Raw genomic sequence first — 19,807 nt, forward strand, 5'->3', positions numbered from 1 at the left:
CCTGTAAGGGCTTTGCAGAAGAAGGGGCTCCTCCCCTTGCCTCAATAGCCATCGTGGGGCTATATCCGTAAGCAGGAGTAAGGAAGATGATTCTGTAACTGCTTTTGTGATTTTGTAATTCCTGTAACAAATTTGGGGTCGAATTCCAGGATCAAAACCTACCGCCTCAACCAGGTCAAACAGCATACATACTTAACAGAAAATGTCATTATTGTTTAACTGGAAGTACAATTGCATTTATATTTCTGCTCAATGCCTCGAGACCAAACTAATCATTAACTTGGACAGTCTAATTCCATTACATAAGTGAGTTGATCTTTCTTCTCGGTCATTAGTCTTATAAACCAAAATAATCAATGCTCTTGTATCTATATTTAAATGATAAAAACAGACTGTAATGAAATTCAAAGTCTAGTCAATGGATTCAAAGTCCAGGGTGGTAACATACATTCAGCAGAATAATATTTTTTTCCATTAGATGGGCCCTTGTCAAGAATATTATACAAGTGACTGAACCAACTTAAAATGGTTCATAGAAATCAAAAAGTTACATTTGTATGTAATGATACTGAAGACAAAGCAATTATATACTATACCATTTTTATATACTATAATTCAGTAACCATTATACCCTTTCCAATCATACACTGTTTACTCTTCCAATGAAAGACTCTGGTCATCTTTCACGGAGCTGGTAGGTACTAATATCAACAATTTCTTCAAGCAGGTTAACAACAGATTGCCTTACGTCATCTGGAATGGGTAGCTCATTTTTCTCAGCATCGAAACCATATGCACAGAGCAATCTAACAACATCGGTCAATCGAAGCTGTTTCACGGACGGAGTATTGCGAATGTCCTCGAGATCACTAAGGGCACAATACTAAGCATATTCAATGGAGAATCAGAATTGTCGATTAAAAAAATAAAAATTGATGAGACAAAGTACTTAAAAGTAATCAAATGCCTAAACAGAAAAATTCAAGCAAATGAAAAATTAATAGTATAAAAGACTAACAAAGACAAGATTAAATTTGAGGCAGAAGTTCTGAGAAAAATAGACTACAAAATTCAACTTACAATATCCTCCTCGCTACTTATGAAAGAGCACAACCTTCTTAAAGCAGCAATAACTCCAGTTTCAAGACTTGGGCAGTAAAAAAGTGCAACTTTTCTTAGATCACTCCTAGACAACAACCTGCAAAAATACAATACACTTACATCTATACAGTAGAAATAAATTAAACTCACAGCACAATTCACCAGAAACAAAGCAGCTAAACATTTCTGTCAGGATCTGTTATACTAAAAACATCTTAGGCTTCCAGGTTCCTACAAATAACTGCTTTATGAAAATCCTTTTGCCTTAGTTTTTCTCAAAATTATGAACAGAAATGCATAGGTCATAGCATTTCTGGAGATGTTACAAGTTAAGATGCAAGAGATCATCACACAAATAACCATTAGCCATCACTTTAGAATCTTAGATCGTTAGTAATGCTTCTCAAGTCAAAGGGTCATGTAGGATAAAGTAAGCCGCAATAGATTTGATGGATAACTGTACTTATTAGACACTATAATGTGCCTTCGATGCAAAGCTCAAGATTCTGAATAAACAAAAAGAACAAAGGACAGTAAATATTATAGGTAATCTCAATCTCTCATATGTTTACATGGACAAGTTTGAAAGGACAGTATACTTTAACAGATGGATTGAAAGTTGAAACAAAATAATGTATGGATTACTCTGGTATTCTGTAATAGATTGGTTGAAATGTCTCAAACAAGTAGACAATTTTAAGTATTTGTGCCTACACCACTTCTGATGTTTGTATTGCAGCATAATTCTCTTTGAAATACATGGCAAATATCATATAGACATAAGCCAGACCATTAAATACCATCAATAGTCCACACATCTGCTTGATGCTTAAGCAAGGAATTGCTTTAAAACCAAGGCTTGGCCCCCAGCACCATAAACATGTTCTCATTTCTGAGATTCACAAGCTAATTTGTTAAATTAATAAATTTGTGGTGAGATTCCTTGTCTAGACTACCCACTTCACCTTAGAATAACAAACTTTAATACTATTGTACCAAAGTATTAGTGGACATGAATTTTAGGCTCGCATTGGACGTACTTCACACATATGACCATTGCCAATATAGGCATGCATGAATATAACAATTTATGACACAAATGCAATTGCCTTTCCTGGTGTGTACTATCCAGAAATAGGAATTTGAGAAGCCATAAAATAATTTCATCTTTTGCTTATTTGTACCATCCAAAAGCCATTCCTTGGTATGTGTACCATCCAAAAAATAAGAAATGGTGAGGCCATAATGACCCTGTAGAAATAAAGTAAATTGCTAGTTGCAAAAGGTTGCAGTGTCCGATGTTATATATTCCATTTCTAAGAGAGAGAATGAGGAGGTGTGTGAAGATTCATCTAGTATTTATGTTCATAATCCAATTATGGTGTAGTAACAAACGTTTTGTGTATAATTCTCACAGGCACAAACTCGGTGCTAAGATAGTCCTGTTTTTTATGTTACCCTAACAATGTGCAACACCTTAAACATTGTACTTGCAAACCTAAAACCACACATTAAAGTACCAAGGTCTTCAGCAAAGCACTTGCATTCCATTAAATTAGCATACGTCCCCCATGGAGAATTAAGCTTGCAATGCAACAGCAAAATCAACGGTGGGGACGTAAGCTTGCAACACAACAGTAAAATAAATAGCAGTTAGAATGGTATTAATGCAACCTTAGGGTTTATGAGGTTTCAAAATGTAAGTTTACTAAGAAGTAAAATAAATACCTAAAGGAAAACTAAGCCACAAATGCAAGAAGAAATAAATGGAATAAAAAATCAGAACAAGGCACCAGAAAATCTGCAAGACCACTGAAGAGGGAAGGATGCAAAAATATGGAATGCATGAACCTGGTACAAGAAAGTATGAGCATTCTTAAATGTAAAGAACAAGTGAGATGCCTCCAACCAGAAAACGTAATAGATCAAACCGAAAAAGTGATGATTCTCCTAGGGTTGGACTTTAGGTATCTGAGAATGATGATAGATACCTGAATAGAAAACAACAATATGAAAGCGCAACAGGCCGTGGAGATGGCTGAATGTATGGTGATTTACCGCTGACATGCACAACTTCCATGGCAATGAATCACCATGGACATGAACATGCCACCTATATTGCCAAGGTTCATGGGTGAGGTAAGAGAACACCATTTTTTAAATCAGCATTCATCAGGGTGCAAGATGCATCACATAAATATAAATATGTAACAAACAAAAAAAATAACAAACAAAATTGAGAAATTGTCTAGACTCTACACTACTTCTGATGTTTTTATGTCAGTTGTATTCCGATTTTTGAGCTTTCTTTAGCTTGCATGCAGTAAAATAGAGGGTGTGGTTCCCTAGGTAGCAATGTTATCAGAACCGAACTGGTGATCGAACCGAAAAACCTTGTGAACCGGGAAACGGTCGGAACCGGAAAAATAAACTGGTGCATCCATATGAATCCAAACCATTTATACACAAATATACAAAAGTTCTCATTTACATAGCATGTAAAGGTGCACATAACCAAAATAGCATCAAGTGCAATCCATCTCTGGACTGAAAATGTATCAACAAATAGGCTCTAGATGGCCTCTAGCATCCAAAAAAATCATGCTACAACAAATGCCTACATATCTTCAAAATCATTGCCTATATCGGGGTCTTCACCATCAACATAACCATTTAGGCATTAAAATAAGATAGAAAAAACCTAGCATGTCATGTCAAGATTTTGTTAAGTGATGGATACATTTTTAGTAGAGTCATGATAGAGGAGTTCGACAACCAATGCCACTAACATCAAAATACATAGAGGGCTTAGTGCTCTTTATAAGATACTAGTTCCATACCCTCGTACTTGACAAAATCCAATGGAAACATTGCAACCCCCCCCCCCCCCATCCTGAAAAATTGTTAAGTCTGCTAGATTTTGAGTGAAATCTAAAATTATACTTTCTCCATATGAAATCCAATGAGGTTGGAACCACTCTCAAACATCATGAATCATTCCATGGTAATGTTAAAAATTAACTTTTAATTTAAGAATTTAACATTACCATGAATTGCATAGCAATATTAGGGCCATAGACTTGATTATTAAGTTGAGGGCCATAGGCTTGAATATTAGGCTAGCCTAGGGGAGAGTAAGAAGTGGGCCAACCAACTAAAAAATGAAAAAAAAATGCAAAAGAATTCTGCACAGAACCGGTCCTGAACCGGCCAGTTTGGTACTCGGTTTTGGGCCAAAAAAGGCCGGACCGGCAGGTTCCACCGGTTCCAGTTCGGTTCTAATAACACTGCTAGGTAGAATATGGTGGTCTTGCATTTGCTGGAAGTAAAGAGTGCAGATCTCTAGGAGGATGCTCCTTAACTTGGCACAGTTATCCATGCATGAGTGCAATAGGAGTTAGGATTTAGACTGCCACTAGTGGCACTGTTGTGTATGCATCTATATTCATTGTATCCCTCTTCTTTCGTAGCCTATAAAGGAGAAGCAGGGCACACCTCTTTGGATATAGAGAATTTTGACTTTTAAGCTATAGTTTTCATATTCTATCTTCAGAGTTACTAAAATCACAGATGCGGTTTTGCGTCCATAAAAATCAGTTTGCTAGTTTATTTTACAGCAGCATGTGTATATAGGTTAAAGTCCTCTCTGCCACAAATTTTGATAGGTGTTTTTCCACATTAAAATTCTATAGGTTGTAGGCTACTTTTAGAGTACAACATCTGCTCTATGACATGGTATCAGAGTGTCTTTGCTGAAAGCTTCAGGGAATGTGTATATCGATATAGAGAGTTCAATTTTAAGCTGTAGTGTTTTTTACCTTCTATCTTCAGAGTTAATAAAATTACAGATGCCGTTTAGAGTTCCATAAGAATCACTCTGCTGGTTTATTTTACAACAGTATGTTTTTGTAGGTTAGAGTACAAAATTTTGATAGGTGTTTTTCAGCATTAATGATCTATAGGCTGTAATTTAATTTTAGAATACAAAATCTGCTCACCATAATCTGAATTTTGAAATGGTACGAGAGTGTTTGCTGAAACCTTCTAGGAACCCATGTATGAATAGGAGGGCTACTACATGTGAGAGGGAGCTGTCTGGAGGTTTCAGGGGTGAGATACCTATGATCTGTGCTTGAGAAAAGCATGATTGACCCATGATAGGTTTCTTTTAGGTCGCTGAACTGTTTTGTACAACAGGATATTTGTAGCAGACAATAATTATTGCAATGTGTATAAATCCTAGTATTCAAAACTGGCCGGTTCAAACCATAAACCGGTCAAACCGGCGGTTCATTAGCCCCAGCCTTCAAACCGGTAGAAAAACGGGACACTTGCTGCTTGAAGGCGGTTATCACCTATTGCCTTGAATACTTCAAATGTTCCAACTCATATAACTCCTTGCTGATTCAATACAAATCCACCCAATTTCTCTATGCATTTTGGCTTTTCCTTCCTTTCAGCTTTATGATCAAATGTAAAGGCTTTGGCTTCACCACCATCTCCATCTCTACTTACTGATAACTAAAGAATCTCAAGCATTGGAAACCACTAATTCACCATTGATGATGAGAGCAGTTACACAAGTAGTGCTGCTAGGAACACCCTGCTTCAAAAACTCTATTTGTTCTCAAGTACCTAACTTTCACTGCCTCTTCAAGATTCTTAGTTCTAAGAAGAATACTTTTGTTAGCAAATTCAATATCCGAGCTCCTCTTGCTGTCCGGAATTGAAATTAGAATCATTCATAGGTGGATCATGATTAATATTGATAGTCATTGTCATGGTCTTGTGGGTGTACGCCATAGATTTCCCTAACTGTCCAGCCTCCATATATGAAACTGCATAATAAAATCCCTTCTAGGGATGTAAGCATAGGTGGAATCAACATGCCATAGCATAATCCATATTTTTCATCAGATATATTAAGACTAATCATATGCAACTTGAAAACAACAACAGGAGTTACAACATCATTAGTACTCTCACTAGTGTAGTTACTCTTGGGAGTGTGAAGTATTATTTATTCACGATAATGAGAATCATGATTAAGTGCAGACAATAGGGATGAGGATGGGTCTGTGTGCATAAATGGTTCTTTGTCCCTAAAATATTTCTCAAGTCTCTCTATCCCAAGACCTAATTGGTCTTGGATTTCTCCTCTCATCTCTATTCTCATCTTATCCATGCTTTGATTCATTTCATTTTTTATATCTGTAGTGATCTCATACTTGAGATTGAGAATTAACTAATTTTTAAGATCTTCCTCTTTCCTTAACTCGTATAGATTTTTATCAATTTTTCTTCAAGCTTTTTATAATTTTGTTTGAACACCACCTTCAATTTATCAATCCTTGCATTAATTTCAGTCATTTTTCTCATTACTGGAGTGTTTTTCTGGTCCAATTTTAATTAAGTCAAATTATTGGCATCCTCTTTAAATTTTTGAATTTTTTGAAATTACATACTCTACAATTTTGTTTGAACAACTTCTTCAATTTCTCAATCCTTGCGTTAATTTCAGTTATTTTTCTCATTACTGGAGGAGCGTTTTTCTGATGCAATTTTAATTAAGCCAAATTGTTGCCATCCTCTTTGAAATTTTTGAATTTTTTTTTAAATTACATACTCTACAGATGTACAGACTGTACAAATCAATTAGACTGTAAGTGCGGCTGGACCATTCAGCTTTAATACCAATATGGCAGATAATAATTGTTGAAACAATGTGTTGACATTAATTATTAAAATGTGTATAAATTAATATATTTAATAATGATTAAATCAATAAGATGAGATACATTGAGATGGCCCCAGGGTATAAATATGACCTGAGGTGCCTTCTAACAAAGAGACATGACTTTTTAGTCATGAGTTATTATATTACTCTATTATTATTTTTACAATGTTTTAACATTGGTGGTTTATGAGCCCATGGTTTTGGTAACCCATGGTATTTGCCCATAGTATTTAATGACACCCATTTCAACTTTACATATTATAATGATTTATATACCAGTATTCCAATGCAGCAATAGAAAATGGCCAAGACAAAAAGAGTAATCCTTGCCTCTGTGGAGAATAATTTTTTCTTTGACATCTTTAGGAAGACCACGAGAAAGGAGATATCTGATGCTCTAATAACCCTATATCATGGTGAAAACATCAACTAGAAGATAATGTTGCAGAATAAACTTAGAGCCACACAGATGACCAAGAAAAATACCGTAGCGTCCATCTTGATGAAAATTATTGAACTCCAAGACCAGCTTGCAGCAATTGGAGAGGAGATTAAGGGTAAAGACTTAGCACCCATAGCGTTAAATGGGTTCCAATCCTCTTGGCAAGCTTTTGTGCATGGGGTCTGTGCCCGGGAAAAGCTTCCCACCTTTGAGAAGCTATGGGAGGACTTCATCTAGGAGGAGACAAGACTAAAGAGTGTTGCAGGTACAGGAGTAGAATATTTCCCTCATTAGCAAAATGAAGAGGGGCAGCAAGAGAAGAGGACTTGGGACGTATCAGAAAGAAAAGAAAGAGAACTGTATGTTTGGAGCATATCTTGGTGTTCATTGTGATTGGTGTGTGTTTGTTTGTTTTTCAAAGTTCTCTATTTTCCACCTTTTACCTATTGTATGCATAAACAACGAAAATTGTAATAACAGATCTTGAATCTAAATGAATTAACCATTCATTGTATGGATTTCAGTTCTTTAATAGAACTTCTGTGACGAACTATCCAGTGGAATATCCACACCAATTTACAAATCAAAAATAGTGTGTAAGGGCTATGCACTCAATAAGCATGTGAATGCATCTTTCCCTAGCAGCAATCTTATCATAACAGAGATTCTTGACCTTATCCACTCAAAGGAATGTAGACCCATGTCTTCAACTTCCTTATCAGGTAACATCGATTGTGTGCCTTTTATCAATATGTGCCCTAGGAAGTCCTAGGTTTACTTCATCAAGACCAAGGATAAGGTCTTCGAAAAGTTTCAAAAGTTAAGGTTGCAGAAAATTCAACTAGAAAGAAGGTTAAGGTATTAAGGTCTAACAATGGAGCATAGTATACCTCTGAGGAGTTTGACACCTTTTGCAAGGAAGCAAGAATCAAGAAGGGGGTTGTAGAGTGGAAGAATAAGTCGATCATAGAGACAACATCCATGATCTAGATCTACTCATGTCTCTAGGCAAAAGCATGTCTCACAACTATCTATATTATGAGCAAATGTCCTCCTAGAGTTTTGAAGGACAAGAAACCAAAGGAGGCATTGACGATGAGCCTCAAGCAGCGTATTTTCATGTTTTTGGTTGTCTTGTTTACATTCATATTCCTAATGAAAAAAGTAGTGTTCCACGGGGACTCGCCCCCCCCCCCCCCCCCCCTCTAGGGGTCTAGTTTCCTCGCTCCCCCGTGCTTCGGGGACTTGGGGACGAGTAGGGGTCATTTCCCCACGCTCCCAAAAATGAGGAAACTCAGGGGGACGTGCTAGGGGGTCGTTTCCCTTTCCTGAGGGGGCGTTTCCGAAAAGGGGGACGAGGGGGGACGAGAACACGTTTTAATTTTTAAAACAAAACTAAAATTTAATTAACTTAAAACTAAAATTTAATTAACCTTAAAACTAACGCTCTTAACACTTAAGCGTAGGGTTTCATTGTTTCAAACTTCAGTTTTATTATGTTATAAAGCCGCAAGCTGAGACCTCACACCCACACACGCACAGCTGAAGCCTGAGACCTCACACGCACAGCTGAGACCTCACACCCTCACACGCACAGCTGACTCTTGAAAATTTTGACTCTTGATGTATCAGACTTGACTTTAATCTTTTATAATTCTATAAAATTTGGACTCTTGATGTATGATGTATCAAACTCGACTTTTATAATTTTATGTCAATATTGTATTCATTGTTCAGTATTCAATGTTCATAGTAGGAAGTGGAACATCAATATGGTTTAAACTTTAAACTTTAATCATAATGTATGATGTATGATTATAAATTAGAATTTTAAATTTATATGATATTAGATAATGATATTCATATCAATGATCATGCTTTGCAGCTTTTCAATTCAAACCCAATTGTCATAGTGGACTCAATTAACAAATTATATTTTATATTTATAAGTTTTTAAGACCCTGACGCTCCCCCATGTTTCCTAAAAAATGGTGGGGAGCTTTTGCATAGGCCGCTCCCTGGCCCCCTTGTCCCGGAACCTTGGTGGAACATTGGAAAAAAGCACCAAGTTTGAACCTTAGAGTTTAAAGAGTATCTTTATGGGTTATAATGAGACCTCAAAAGCTTACAAAGTCAACATTCCACTCAATGAAAAGCAATTGTGAGCAAAGATGTCAAGTTTGACAAGAATTTATGGTCCTCCAAGTCTCCAAAACCTTCATTAATGACCAATAAAGGAGAGGATCTTGCTGCCCCAAAGGTTAATCCACAAATTTAAACAAATTCAAATTCAAATCAATAGGCTTCCAAAGGTGCAAGGGATGTCCTTCTACCTTCCGGTTCAACTAGAAATTAGGTGGCTTACCTAGACATTTCAAGCGAGGCAATAGCAAGTTGAAATTCCTATGACTTCATTTCAAGTAAGTCATCCTCCCAAGAAACTTGCAAATTATGCGGCATCAATGTCTTCCACCATTGATGTACAACCTTCTAGTTTTAAGGAGGTAGCAAGGCAATAACCTTGGCAGGATGCCACGGTGAGAGGATTCCATGGTGGAGTACAACTCCATCCTAAAGAATGACATGTGAGAGATTGTGCCTACACCAACGAGGAAGTCAATAGTTGACTCTAGGTGGTTGTACAAGGTTAAGCATGTAACAGATGGCAACATAGAAAAATTCAAAGCTCAATTTGTAGCTAGAGGGTTCTTGAAGAAGAAACTTGTGTCTATATTATATGATTACATAATGCAAAATCCAAAATTAGCCCCTACAGATGACGCTATACATTCAAAACCAGTGTAGATAATATTGGCGAAATATCGCCGAATAGCGTAAATATCGCGATATTTTCGGCAAGCCGAAATATCGCCGAGAAAATATCGCGATATTTTTAGCTCCCGAAAATATCACGATATTTTTGAAATATCGGCGATATTTCGGCAAAATATCGCGCGACGATATAAAATATCACCGGGCGTGTTTTTCCGCGGCTACAAAAAGGAAAAATTGGTTTTTTTTTCTTCATTTTTGTTTCTGAGTGTTGGAGAAGGAAGGGAAAGAGTTTTGTGGTGCTTGTCAAGGAGGGTTTGAGGATCAAACAATGATTATCACCACCAATTAAGATTTTTTTGTGGATCAAAGATTGAAGAATAGTGAGACAAACTTCATTTCTTCCATTAATAGGTATGTTCTTAAAAACCCTTATGTTAATGATTTTTTCATAGATTTAGGGTTATGCTTGCTTGCCTCTTTGCCTACCAACATTTTGTTTCTTTGTTTTTTTCCATTTGCTATGATTTTCATGCCCATGAACCAAAACAAGGGTTTTCTCCATATTTGGACAGCAAGCTTCATTTTTTTTTTCAACTTTCTTATGCACCCTCTTATTGCCATTTTTCATTCACATTGCAAAATGCAAATAATGTAGTAATTTTTTTTTGAATAAGGTGGTTATTACTTATTATTTTTTCATTTTGTGTTGGGGGGTTTAATGCCAATTTTTTGTTTTTTTTTGTGCTCTAGGTTTGAATTAGTTCACTACAAATGTCAAATATGCCAAAAGCCTTGGACCCATTTTGGGAGTATGGGGACGCTGTTGGTGGGGAAAATCAGGCATATATATCATGCAACTTGTGTGGGACCAAGATGTCAAGAGGGGTTACACAATTGAAATACCATCTGGCTAGACTCTCTGCATATGATGCAGATGTAATGCCTTGTATGGTTTCTAGTGCAGAGGTTACACAAAAAGCTCGTGAAGCAATTGCTGAACAAGACAGAAAGAAAGTTGCTAGGGAGAGGCCAATGGTCTCAGATAGATAGCTGCTAGTTTTATTTGTTTTGCAACTTTTGCTACATATAAGTTTATAACTCATGATGATGAAATACTTTTAAAGTTTTATATATGTGAACTTATTTTGTTTGAGTCCTTGATTGGAAAATTATCACTATCAGGGATCAGCAAGATATGTGATGTTATTTTGTTTGAGTCCTTGATTGGACAATTATCACGGATCAACAGGATTTGGTATCGCCTTTGAACTTTGATGTATCATTTCTATTTGACATCATATATATCAGTGCCTTCTTCATATTTATGTGCCAATGTGTTTAGTTCATGTTGTTATTGCTTTATATGTTTAGAAATCTGAAAAAAATGAATATATTATGCATTTTTTATGCTTGCCGATATTTTCGCCGATATTGCCGATAAGATATTTTCTGGACCCTCGCCGATATTTTCCCAATACCGATATTATCAACACTGTTCAAAACCAATCTTTATTTATGATGCAACATGCACTGAAATAAAACATGAGTTAAATACAAATACAATTACATATCCATCTCACCTTCATCATCAACAACAAAATGGAACAAGCTGCCTATTCAACAGATCCAAAGCATGGATAGGAACAAGAGGAAGGTCCACTTCCACTTGCATCATCACCAATATCAAGAGCATCAAGAGAGAATGTTATTAAAGTGTTTTCTTATAGAAGAAGTGAGGCTGTTAGGGTTTCTAGAGTTTCTATTTGTTATCAAATGTATCTAAAAATTAAATAGGTTCATAAACTAATTAGATGTCTTCATTGATCATTGATTAAGTGAACCGAATTAAACGACTTCATTAATCATTGATTAGGTGCTTTTAGGATGCCTATGAGTCCCACACCCCTCATTAGCACTTAGTTGGCCCTTAAACATACAAAAAGTACCCAAAATGCCACTAGAAATAGCTAAAATGCATTGGAAGCACTGCTGACTGTACTGTACAGCATTTACAAATTGTGAAATGCCATACAATATAGCAGTTGATGTTTCCAAATTGTGAAACACCATATGGTACAGCATGTGCCATTTCCAAGACATTTCATACACGTTTCAGCATTTCTAAATTCTCAGCGAACGCTACCTGGGTAGGCCTTTCCTGCAACAGAACTGAAATATGATATCATATGAACAATATAATATGATGTGATATTGACGAATACAGCGAAACTACAAATGAAATATGACTAAAATACGATCAACAATGCATTGAACGTATTTTTCATATATATGAGTATCCATATTTGATTGTATGTTCATATCTAAACACCAAAAATGAGCATATGTTGATAACCATAATTAGAATTCATCTATTAAACCCTATTACAATTGTACTATGGTAAATCAGTTTGACATTAATGTAGTGTGTAATACCTCTTCCAGAGGGAAACCAACATCAATAATTAAGGGAAAAATCAATTATAGCACTTAAAAAAGGGATCACCACATCATGATAGTGATTTACTCTTAAGGTACACATGTAAAAGCCATAATTACATTACTTACTATTCCTGTGTGCTTCATAAATCGAATATAGATGCTTGTAGTAAATGCATCATAATAAACCTTAAATTCAAGCATTCGTTTGAGAATTGGTGACCATCTTTTGCTTTGAAAAAAAATTGATAACCATCAACATGGATAGCCTTCTCCTCCATACCAATGTAAAGATACTTAACAGAATCATGAGTAACCGATGTAATTGGGCCATGTGAGAGATTGATATAAATAGCATCATGTGAGCACCTAATGTAACTAAATCATATGAATGAACTAATTAAACTATGTTATACTAGGTTGCATGGGTAACCAATAAAAATGCCATCGTACAAGGATCTACTATAATTAAAACATACAAATTACCAAATATTCACCATAAGTGATGATAGACTTGTGAATCAACTTGTGAAGTAAACTACTCGCTGAGTGATGATAGACATGTGAAGAAAACTAATTACTACGAGTCATGGTAGACATGTGAAGTTAGTGAAACCATTGATTAGTGCACAAGGACCATGTAAGTTTCGACAATAATAGGAATGGTAAGGAATTTCAAATGGTGTTGAGCTGCGCATACAAATTCTAGTTACATGATGAATGGCCGCGTGAGTTTCAGGCACACAGAAACTCTATTGTAAAACATGCTTTATACCCTCACTCAAGATATCCCAAAATGTACAAAATGTATAACCAACCTTCCTTGGAATTTAAGTAGGTATATTGCACGCTGCCATGTTTGGCTTATAGAGAGAGATGTAACACCTTTCATGTGCATTCAATGTAGAATTTCCATGAAATCCTCATCTGCTGATAAGAAAATCTGAAAAACACTTTCATTCTCTTACAAACAGAACTTCTCTACCCAATTTGCAGCAGAATTAGGAACAGAAATAAAACACAGTCACACAATTCAAGACACATTTTTTTTTAACTAGGCAACCCAACTGGGAAAACCCTCTACTTGATGAGAATTTTGTTGATAGCAAAATTGAGTAATTGATCTTGTTGACCACTAGAGTGGCACCTGAGGATTATCTGAAGACTCCATGCCCAAGGATGTACCAAAGGATGCTTGTACCATTAGTCATCGTCATATTACCAGATTTTTTAAACTCTACTTCTTCTTCTTATAATTTTCTGCTGTACCCAGATTCCACAAGCCCTGCGGGCGATTGTAATAAGTGATGCTAGTATGATGAGTTTTGAGTCATGTAACAAGCCTAGGTAGCCTGGGACCTTATCATCAAGTGAGTATTACTCTGGGAGGTTTTTTTTTACTTGGTTAATTATCATCTCCCTACCAAGACTTAATTAATTATTAAGTTTTTTCCTCTAAATATACCTCAAATCCAGAGTATGGCTTGATGGTGAGGTCTTTGGTGAGTCATAGTGTCTAGGGTCAATCTATATAACCATACTAGATCACACAAAAAAATCCGTGGAATTTGGTTAAGTCTAGGTGGTCATTTTTTGATTTTTTTTATTTTTCGTGGGGCGGAAATTGCAATAAAATTTATGAAATGTAATAAGTGTTGTCTAAAGAAGTTGCATGGGGCATGAGTAATAAAAATTGCACCTCTCACCCTCAACATTCTACTATGACACACTCTGAGGGGTTAATAATGTGTTCTAGACCCTCAAAACCCACTTTTCCTAAGTTTAGTAGAAAAAGTGATAATAAATTAAACCAGAAATAAATTGCTACATGTGACAAAATGACATGGAAATGACTTGGTAATTATCTCAAGTCAAAGAGTTGAGTCAAGGGACATGTGGAGGATGACTGAGCACCTTACATCATAAATACACCACTCACTCAAGGAAATCGAATTTCTTGGAGTTAATGCAGCAGCAAATATCTTGGAAAATCGAATTTTTGGGAATTAATGCACATGAAAGATTTTGGATAGATATTGATTGAGATATTCTTGGGAGTTTGTCTCCACTTATGTTCCCTCACCTTCACACTTGGCATTCATCATGGCACATCGAATTTCCTTGAGGAGGGACCATGCAATTCATGAGGAGGATCTACGCTGAGCTCATTGGGATCATCATTTGAGGTGGCATCACATGGTTTGTTCTTGGAGTTTGACTGGAGTTAGCTCCTTATTTTGGTTCACACTTGGGTTTGCTCATGATGCCACATATAGAATTCGATTTTTCTTGAGGATCTCATGGTGCCACATATGGAATTCGATTTTCCTTGGTGTCTCTCTCATCTCCACTTGGAACTCGACTTGCTCTCCTTGGGATTTGCTCCATAGTCATTTGTCATGTGGACTCTACATTGGGATTTTCTCCCAACTCTTTATATAATGGAGCCTTGAGCTCTCATATTGTAATCTGGAATACGTTCTATTGTGCTTAAGGATATTCTGTTGGATTGTACACTCTTTGCAAAGTAATATAAAAGACTTTGGGGTTACATTTGAGGTGCTCTTCTCCTTGTGTATGGTAACTTCTTGATGTTCTTGCTATTATATTTCTACTTGTTTCATTATGTTATTATTTCCATGTTGTTTTTCAAGTTATGTTGATGTGTAACTATCTCACATTAGCATAAGGATTATTTACTTGCTCTAGATAAATAAATGTTTTAGTATATGTCAAATATATCTCTAGAATTTTCTCTTCATTGCATTTAATTAAGCCCATATGGATCTAATATGTTCATGTGAAGTTGTGTAGAAAATATTTATTTGATCAAGCTTCAAACATGAGGGGAAGTTATCAAGCATACCAACCCGCACTTGAAAGCAGTGTTAATAATATCAGTGTTAGCAAAATATCGGCGAGGGTCCGAAAACATCTTATCGGCAATATCGGCGAAAATATCGACAAATATTGGCAAGCATAAAAAATCATTTTTTTCAGATTTTTAAACATAGCTGATATTTTCAAAATATGGTGATATTTTGCCAATATTTTCAAAATATGGCGATATTTTGCCAATATTTTCAAAATATCGCGATATTTTGCTGATATTTTGAAAATATCGTGATATTTTCGAATATTGCCGATATTATCAACATTGCTTGAAAGTACTCAAGGAGAACCCACAATTGTTAATTGCCAAAGTCTTATCATTCGAATTTGTCTTGCAAGGATTTCTTTCGAGCTTCGGTCTCATATCTATTGCTTCATAATTCAATATTTATTTCTCAAATAGTGTGCTTCATTTGTGTTAAAATTTGGGTACTAGAGAACAAGTGGTTCCCTAAGGCTTTGATCTTTGGCCGAGGGAAAAGTGTCAAAATTTATTTGTACTTTTCTCCTAAAGTGACTTTATAAGTGGTAAAGTCAATTTAATTTAAAAGTGACTTTATAAGTAATAAAGTTACATTCTAATTTAAAAGTGACTTTATAAGTGGTAAAGTTACATTCTAATTTAAAGGTAACTTTATTAAAGTCAATGAAGAATTAGAAAGTGAAAAAGGGACTATGGAAATAAAAGGCTAAGTTGGTCTTTATTTAAGTGGGTGAATTTAAAAAATACAAAGTGAGAATTAAATGCACATTTATTCTCATCCCTAGATCTAAATGAATCTCAGCCATTAGATCTTAGGGTAACCTAAAAGGTCATTTATAAAGTAAAAGGAGAAGAGAAGAGAAAAACATAAATTCATTTTTTCATGAGCATTTGAGAAAAAGAGAAGAGAGAGCAAGGAGAAAATTTCTGAGCAGTGAGGAAGTAAAGAAGAGCTGCAAGAAATCATTTCAGCAAATCTGGGCAGCAGCGTTTATTGGCACGCATTCCAAGGCAAAATTGTACAGCAAGAGAAAGGCACAGAAATCGAGGAAGAGAGACAGCAACAAGGGCAAAATTTCGAGGCAAATTTGGGCATGAATTTCGAGGCAGTCGTACTGTCGAAATCTATACAGTCCGTACAATCCATGCAGCAAGTTTTGGGCACGTTTTTCAAAGCAAGTCGTACAGCATTTAATGTTGTTTTATTGCTAGAAAATTTCTGTTTTCGCTGTTTGTTGATTGACACGATTTTCGAGGTGGAGTTCAAGCAATGAAATCAAGATAAGTTGTAATTTGTGGTTGCTGGAATTTTTACTGTGTATTTCAATTTATCTGTAAAAGCATTTTCAAAAATAATGAAGAGCTCTCAAACTAGTTTTCCCCAAGAGTTGTAGGGGGGTTTTCCAAGGTCACATTGACCAAAAATCACTATGTTATTTTCTATGTGTGGCTGTCATAATTTTGTTGTGTTTTATTTATGCAATTTCAGCAGTTGTGAAATCTCTAAATTTGTGTTTTCAGAAAATATTTTCATTTCCAGAGTTTAGGATTTTTATCATGCTTGGATTTAAAACTAAATGCATGGATTGATAAGGAAAACCGATAACCGGAGTGGGGGTTGAAAATTTCTTCATGGTATTAGAGCTTGGTTGGCTGAAAAGTGCAGTTTGGGACAGCAAAGTGAAAATTACAGCAAGCTTATTTTTACACAGAAAACAGAAACCTTTACCACAAATTTGAAAATTTCAATTTGGTAGGACAATGAAACATGTCTTTGGGTTTGAAAGTGGAAGACAGGTTGGATGGACAGAACAACTACAGTGCAAGGAATGAGAGAATCCAGAGCATCTTTGAGGAAGCAGAGGTTTGGGGCATTATGGTAAATACCACACAAAACCCAGTAGTAGTACATGCTGATGTGGACAACCTTGACCAGTGTTTACCAGAGCTCAAATGAAAACAGAAAAAAGGTCCTAAAGGAGAAACTGAAGGCCATTAAAATGGCTAAGATTGACAGTGCTACACCATACCCCACAAAGATCACTTCAGTGAGAGATGAGTTGGCAGGCGTAGGTGAGATCATTGCACCCACTGATTTGGTGAGGATTGCTTTGAATGGTCTTCCCAAGACTTGGGAGAATTATGTGGATGGCATTGTTGCACGGGAAAAACCTTCCCGATTGGGAGAGGTTGTGGGATGAGTGCATTCAGAATGAGATCAGAAAGAACCATCTTGGGGCAACCAAACAGGTGGAGGAGGATGACAATGTGGCATTGTTAGCAAAAGACAATAAGGGCAGAGCAAAGAAGCAAGCTTCCAACAGTGGAGGCAAAGGTAAAGGCAAGCAGCAGAACAAGGAGAAGAGTTATTCCTAAGTCAAATGTTGGAACTGTCAAAAGTTGGGACACTATGTTGTTGTGTGTCCGAAGAAGAAGAACAAGAAAGGAAGAGACAAACCCATGGCAGCTTCTGCAGAGATAGAGCTTCTCAGAGAGCTTTGATCGGGAGTTTGGGTTCATAGCTTGTGAAGCCACTAGTGCAGAATCACTTGCCATATAGGTTCAAAGGGAGTCTGCATTCCCCGCTACTAGCAGAGCATCTTCTAGCATTTGGTATGTTGACAGTGGCGCTTCCCGCCACATGACAGGAGTCAGAGAGTACTTATCAGAGCTTTCTGAGGATGTTACTGATATGGAAGTAGTACTTGGTGATGACAGCATGGTTAGAGCAGTCGGTGTGGGGGCATTGACATTTGATAGGGGACCCAAACCTCCCTTGAAAGTGTCAGATGTTCTATATGTGCCTGGAATGAAGAAGAGCCTGATATCCGTCTCAGCACTTGAGGACAAAAGGTATGATGTGTTGTTCAACAGAGGGCAGGTTCTTATATATCCTAGGGGAACTCCATCTTCTTCAGTTAGAGTGATTGGTGTGCGCCATGCCAAGGTGTACAACTTCTCATTCCAACCCCTAACGGCATTGAGTAGCAACACCCAAGACAAGAGACAGCAGAACTAGCAGTTCAGAGTTGTGTGAGATTTGGCACCGCAGGATGTGGCACATGTATCATGGGGCCTTGAGTACATTACGGGAGATCACCACTGGTGTGCCAGATTTTAGTTCTGATCACCTTGATGTATGCAGAGGATGTGCTATGGAGAAGTTTGCCAGATACCCTTTTCCTAATAGTGGCAGCAGAGCGACCAGGATCCTTGACTTGATTCATACCAATGTGAGTGGTCGGATGTCTCATGTATCCTTGAGTGGCTATGAGTACTATGTTTTATTCATTGATGACCACTCCAGGAAGACCTGGATTTATTTCTTGAAGACCAAGAGTGAGGTCTTCAAGCGGTTTCAAGAGTTCAAAGCTCTTGTGGACACCCAGATAGGTAGGAAGATCAAGGTCCTCAAGTCGGACAATGGAGGGGAGTATACCCTTGGTGAGTTTGTTGATTTTTGTACTGAGGTAGGCATTAGGAGGGAGTTCACAGCTCCTTACAACCCCCAACAGAATGGGGTTGTGGAGAGGAAGAACAGATCCATTATAGGGGTTGTCAAAGACATGCTTCATGATCAAGGGTTACCTTTATTTTTGTGGGCAGAGGCCTGCAACACTGCTGTGTACTTGCAAAACAGGAGTCCACATCGTGCCTTGGGGAATGTGACTCTGGAGAAGGCTTTTTCTGGGAAGAAGCCTAATGTTGAGCACTTTCATATCTTTGGGTGCCTTACATATTCCTATGTCCCCAAGGAGAACAGGACCAAGCTAGGGCCCACTACAAACAAGGGCATCTTTGTGGGTTATAGCGAGACCTCGAAAGCTTATCGGATTTATATTCCTGCGCAGAGGAAAGTGGTTGTCAGGCGGGATATGAAGTTCGAGGAGGAGAGAGCTTTCAGGAGGTCACGGGAGTTAGAGTATCCAGAGTCACTAGACCCTCAAGAGCAGCTGAGTCAGTGACAGGGATCCAGTGGTCAGGGATTAGGAGGTACATCGTTTACAGTGTCAGGTCCATCAATGAGCAGTGGCTCTCATGGTCAGGTGGGTGGTTCTTCGGGCAGCATGCAGGGCAGTCCATAGAGTAGTTCACAGGGTAGTCCACTAATGGACAGCTCGCACGGTACTTCAGCATCTACAGGCATAGATTCAGGCATGAAGTCAGTTGGCAGGCCTTCAGGAGTTCAGGCTTCTGATGATGATGAGGATTCTTTCACTCCAGTGGGAGAAATATGCTCAGGGAAGAGGAAGCCCAAGTGGATTCAAGATACCTTGCACGAGAGACAGGTTAGAGAGAGTAAACCACCTGAGCGGTTTTGTAGTTACATGGCATTGGTAACAAGCATTGTTGACTCTGAGCCTTCTAGTTATGAGGAGGCAGCCAACCAGCAGGTCTGGAGAGAAGCCATGATGGAGGAGTATTCTTCTATTATGAAGAA

General features: G+C 37.2%; 1 protein-coding gene across 2 annotated transcripts in view; it reads right to left on the reverse strand.

Moving 5' to 3' along the window:
- Positions 1–438: 438 nt before the first annotated feature.
- Positions 439–19,807, reverse strand: part of LOC149139114 (uncharacterized) — a 33,454-nt gene continuing 14,085 nt past the window's right edge. Inside the window, exons 2-3 of one of the 2 annotated variants that reach the window (XM_089447134.1) lie at positions 1,081–1,198; positions 439–883 (exon numbers count right to left, since the gene is read on the reverse strand). In XM_089447134.1, the coding sequence (XP_089303260.1) occupies positions 677–883; positions 1,081–1,198 (325 nt within the window). In that variant the 3' untranslated portion in view covers positions 439–676. The remainder of the gene's footprint in view (positions 884–1,080; positions 1,199–19,807) is intronic. The other variant, XM_089447135.1, reaches the window with a different exon arrangement.

The sequence above is a fragment of the Pinus tabuliformis genome, chromosome X, assembly GCF_031772625.1.
Source record: "Pinus tabuliformis cultivar Carrire ecotype Pingquan chromosome X, CPIR1, whole genome shotgun sequence".
NCBI lineage: Eukaryota > Viridiplantae > Streptophyta > Pinopsida > Pinales > Pinaceae > Pinus > Pinus tabuliformis.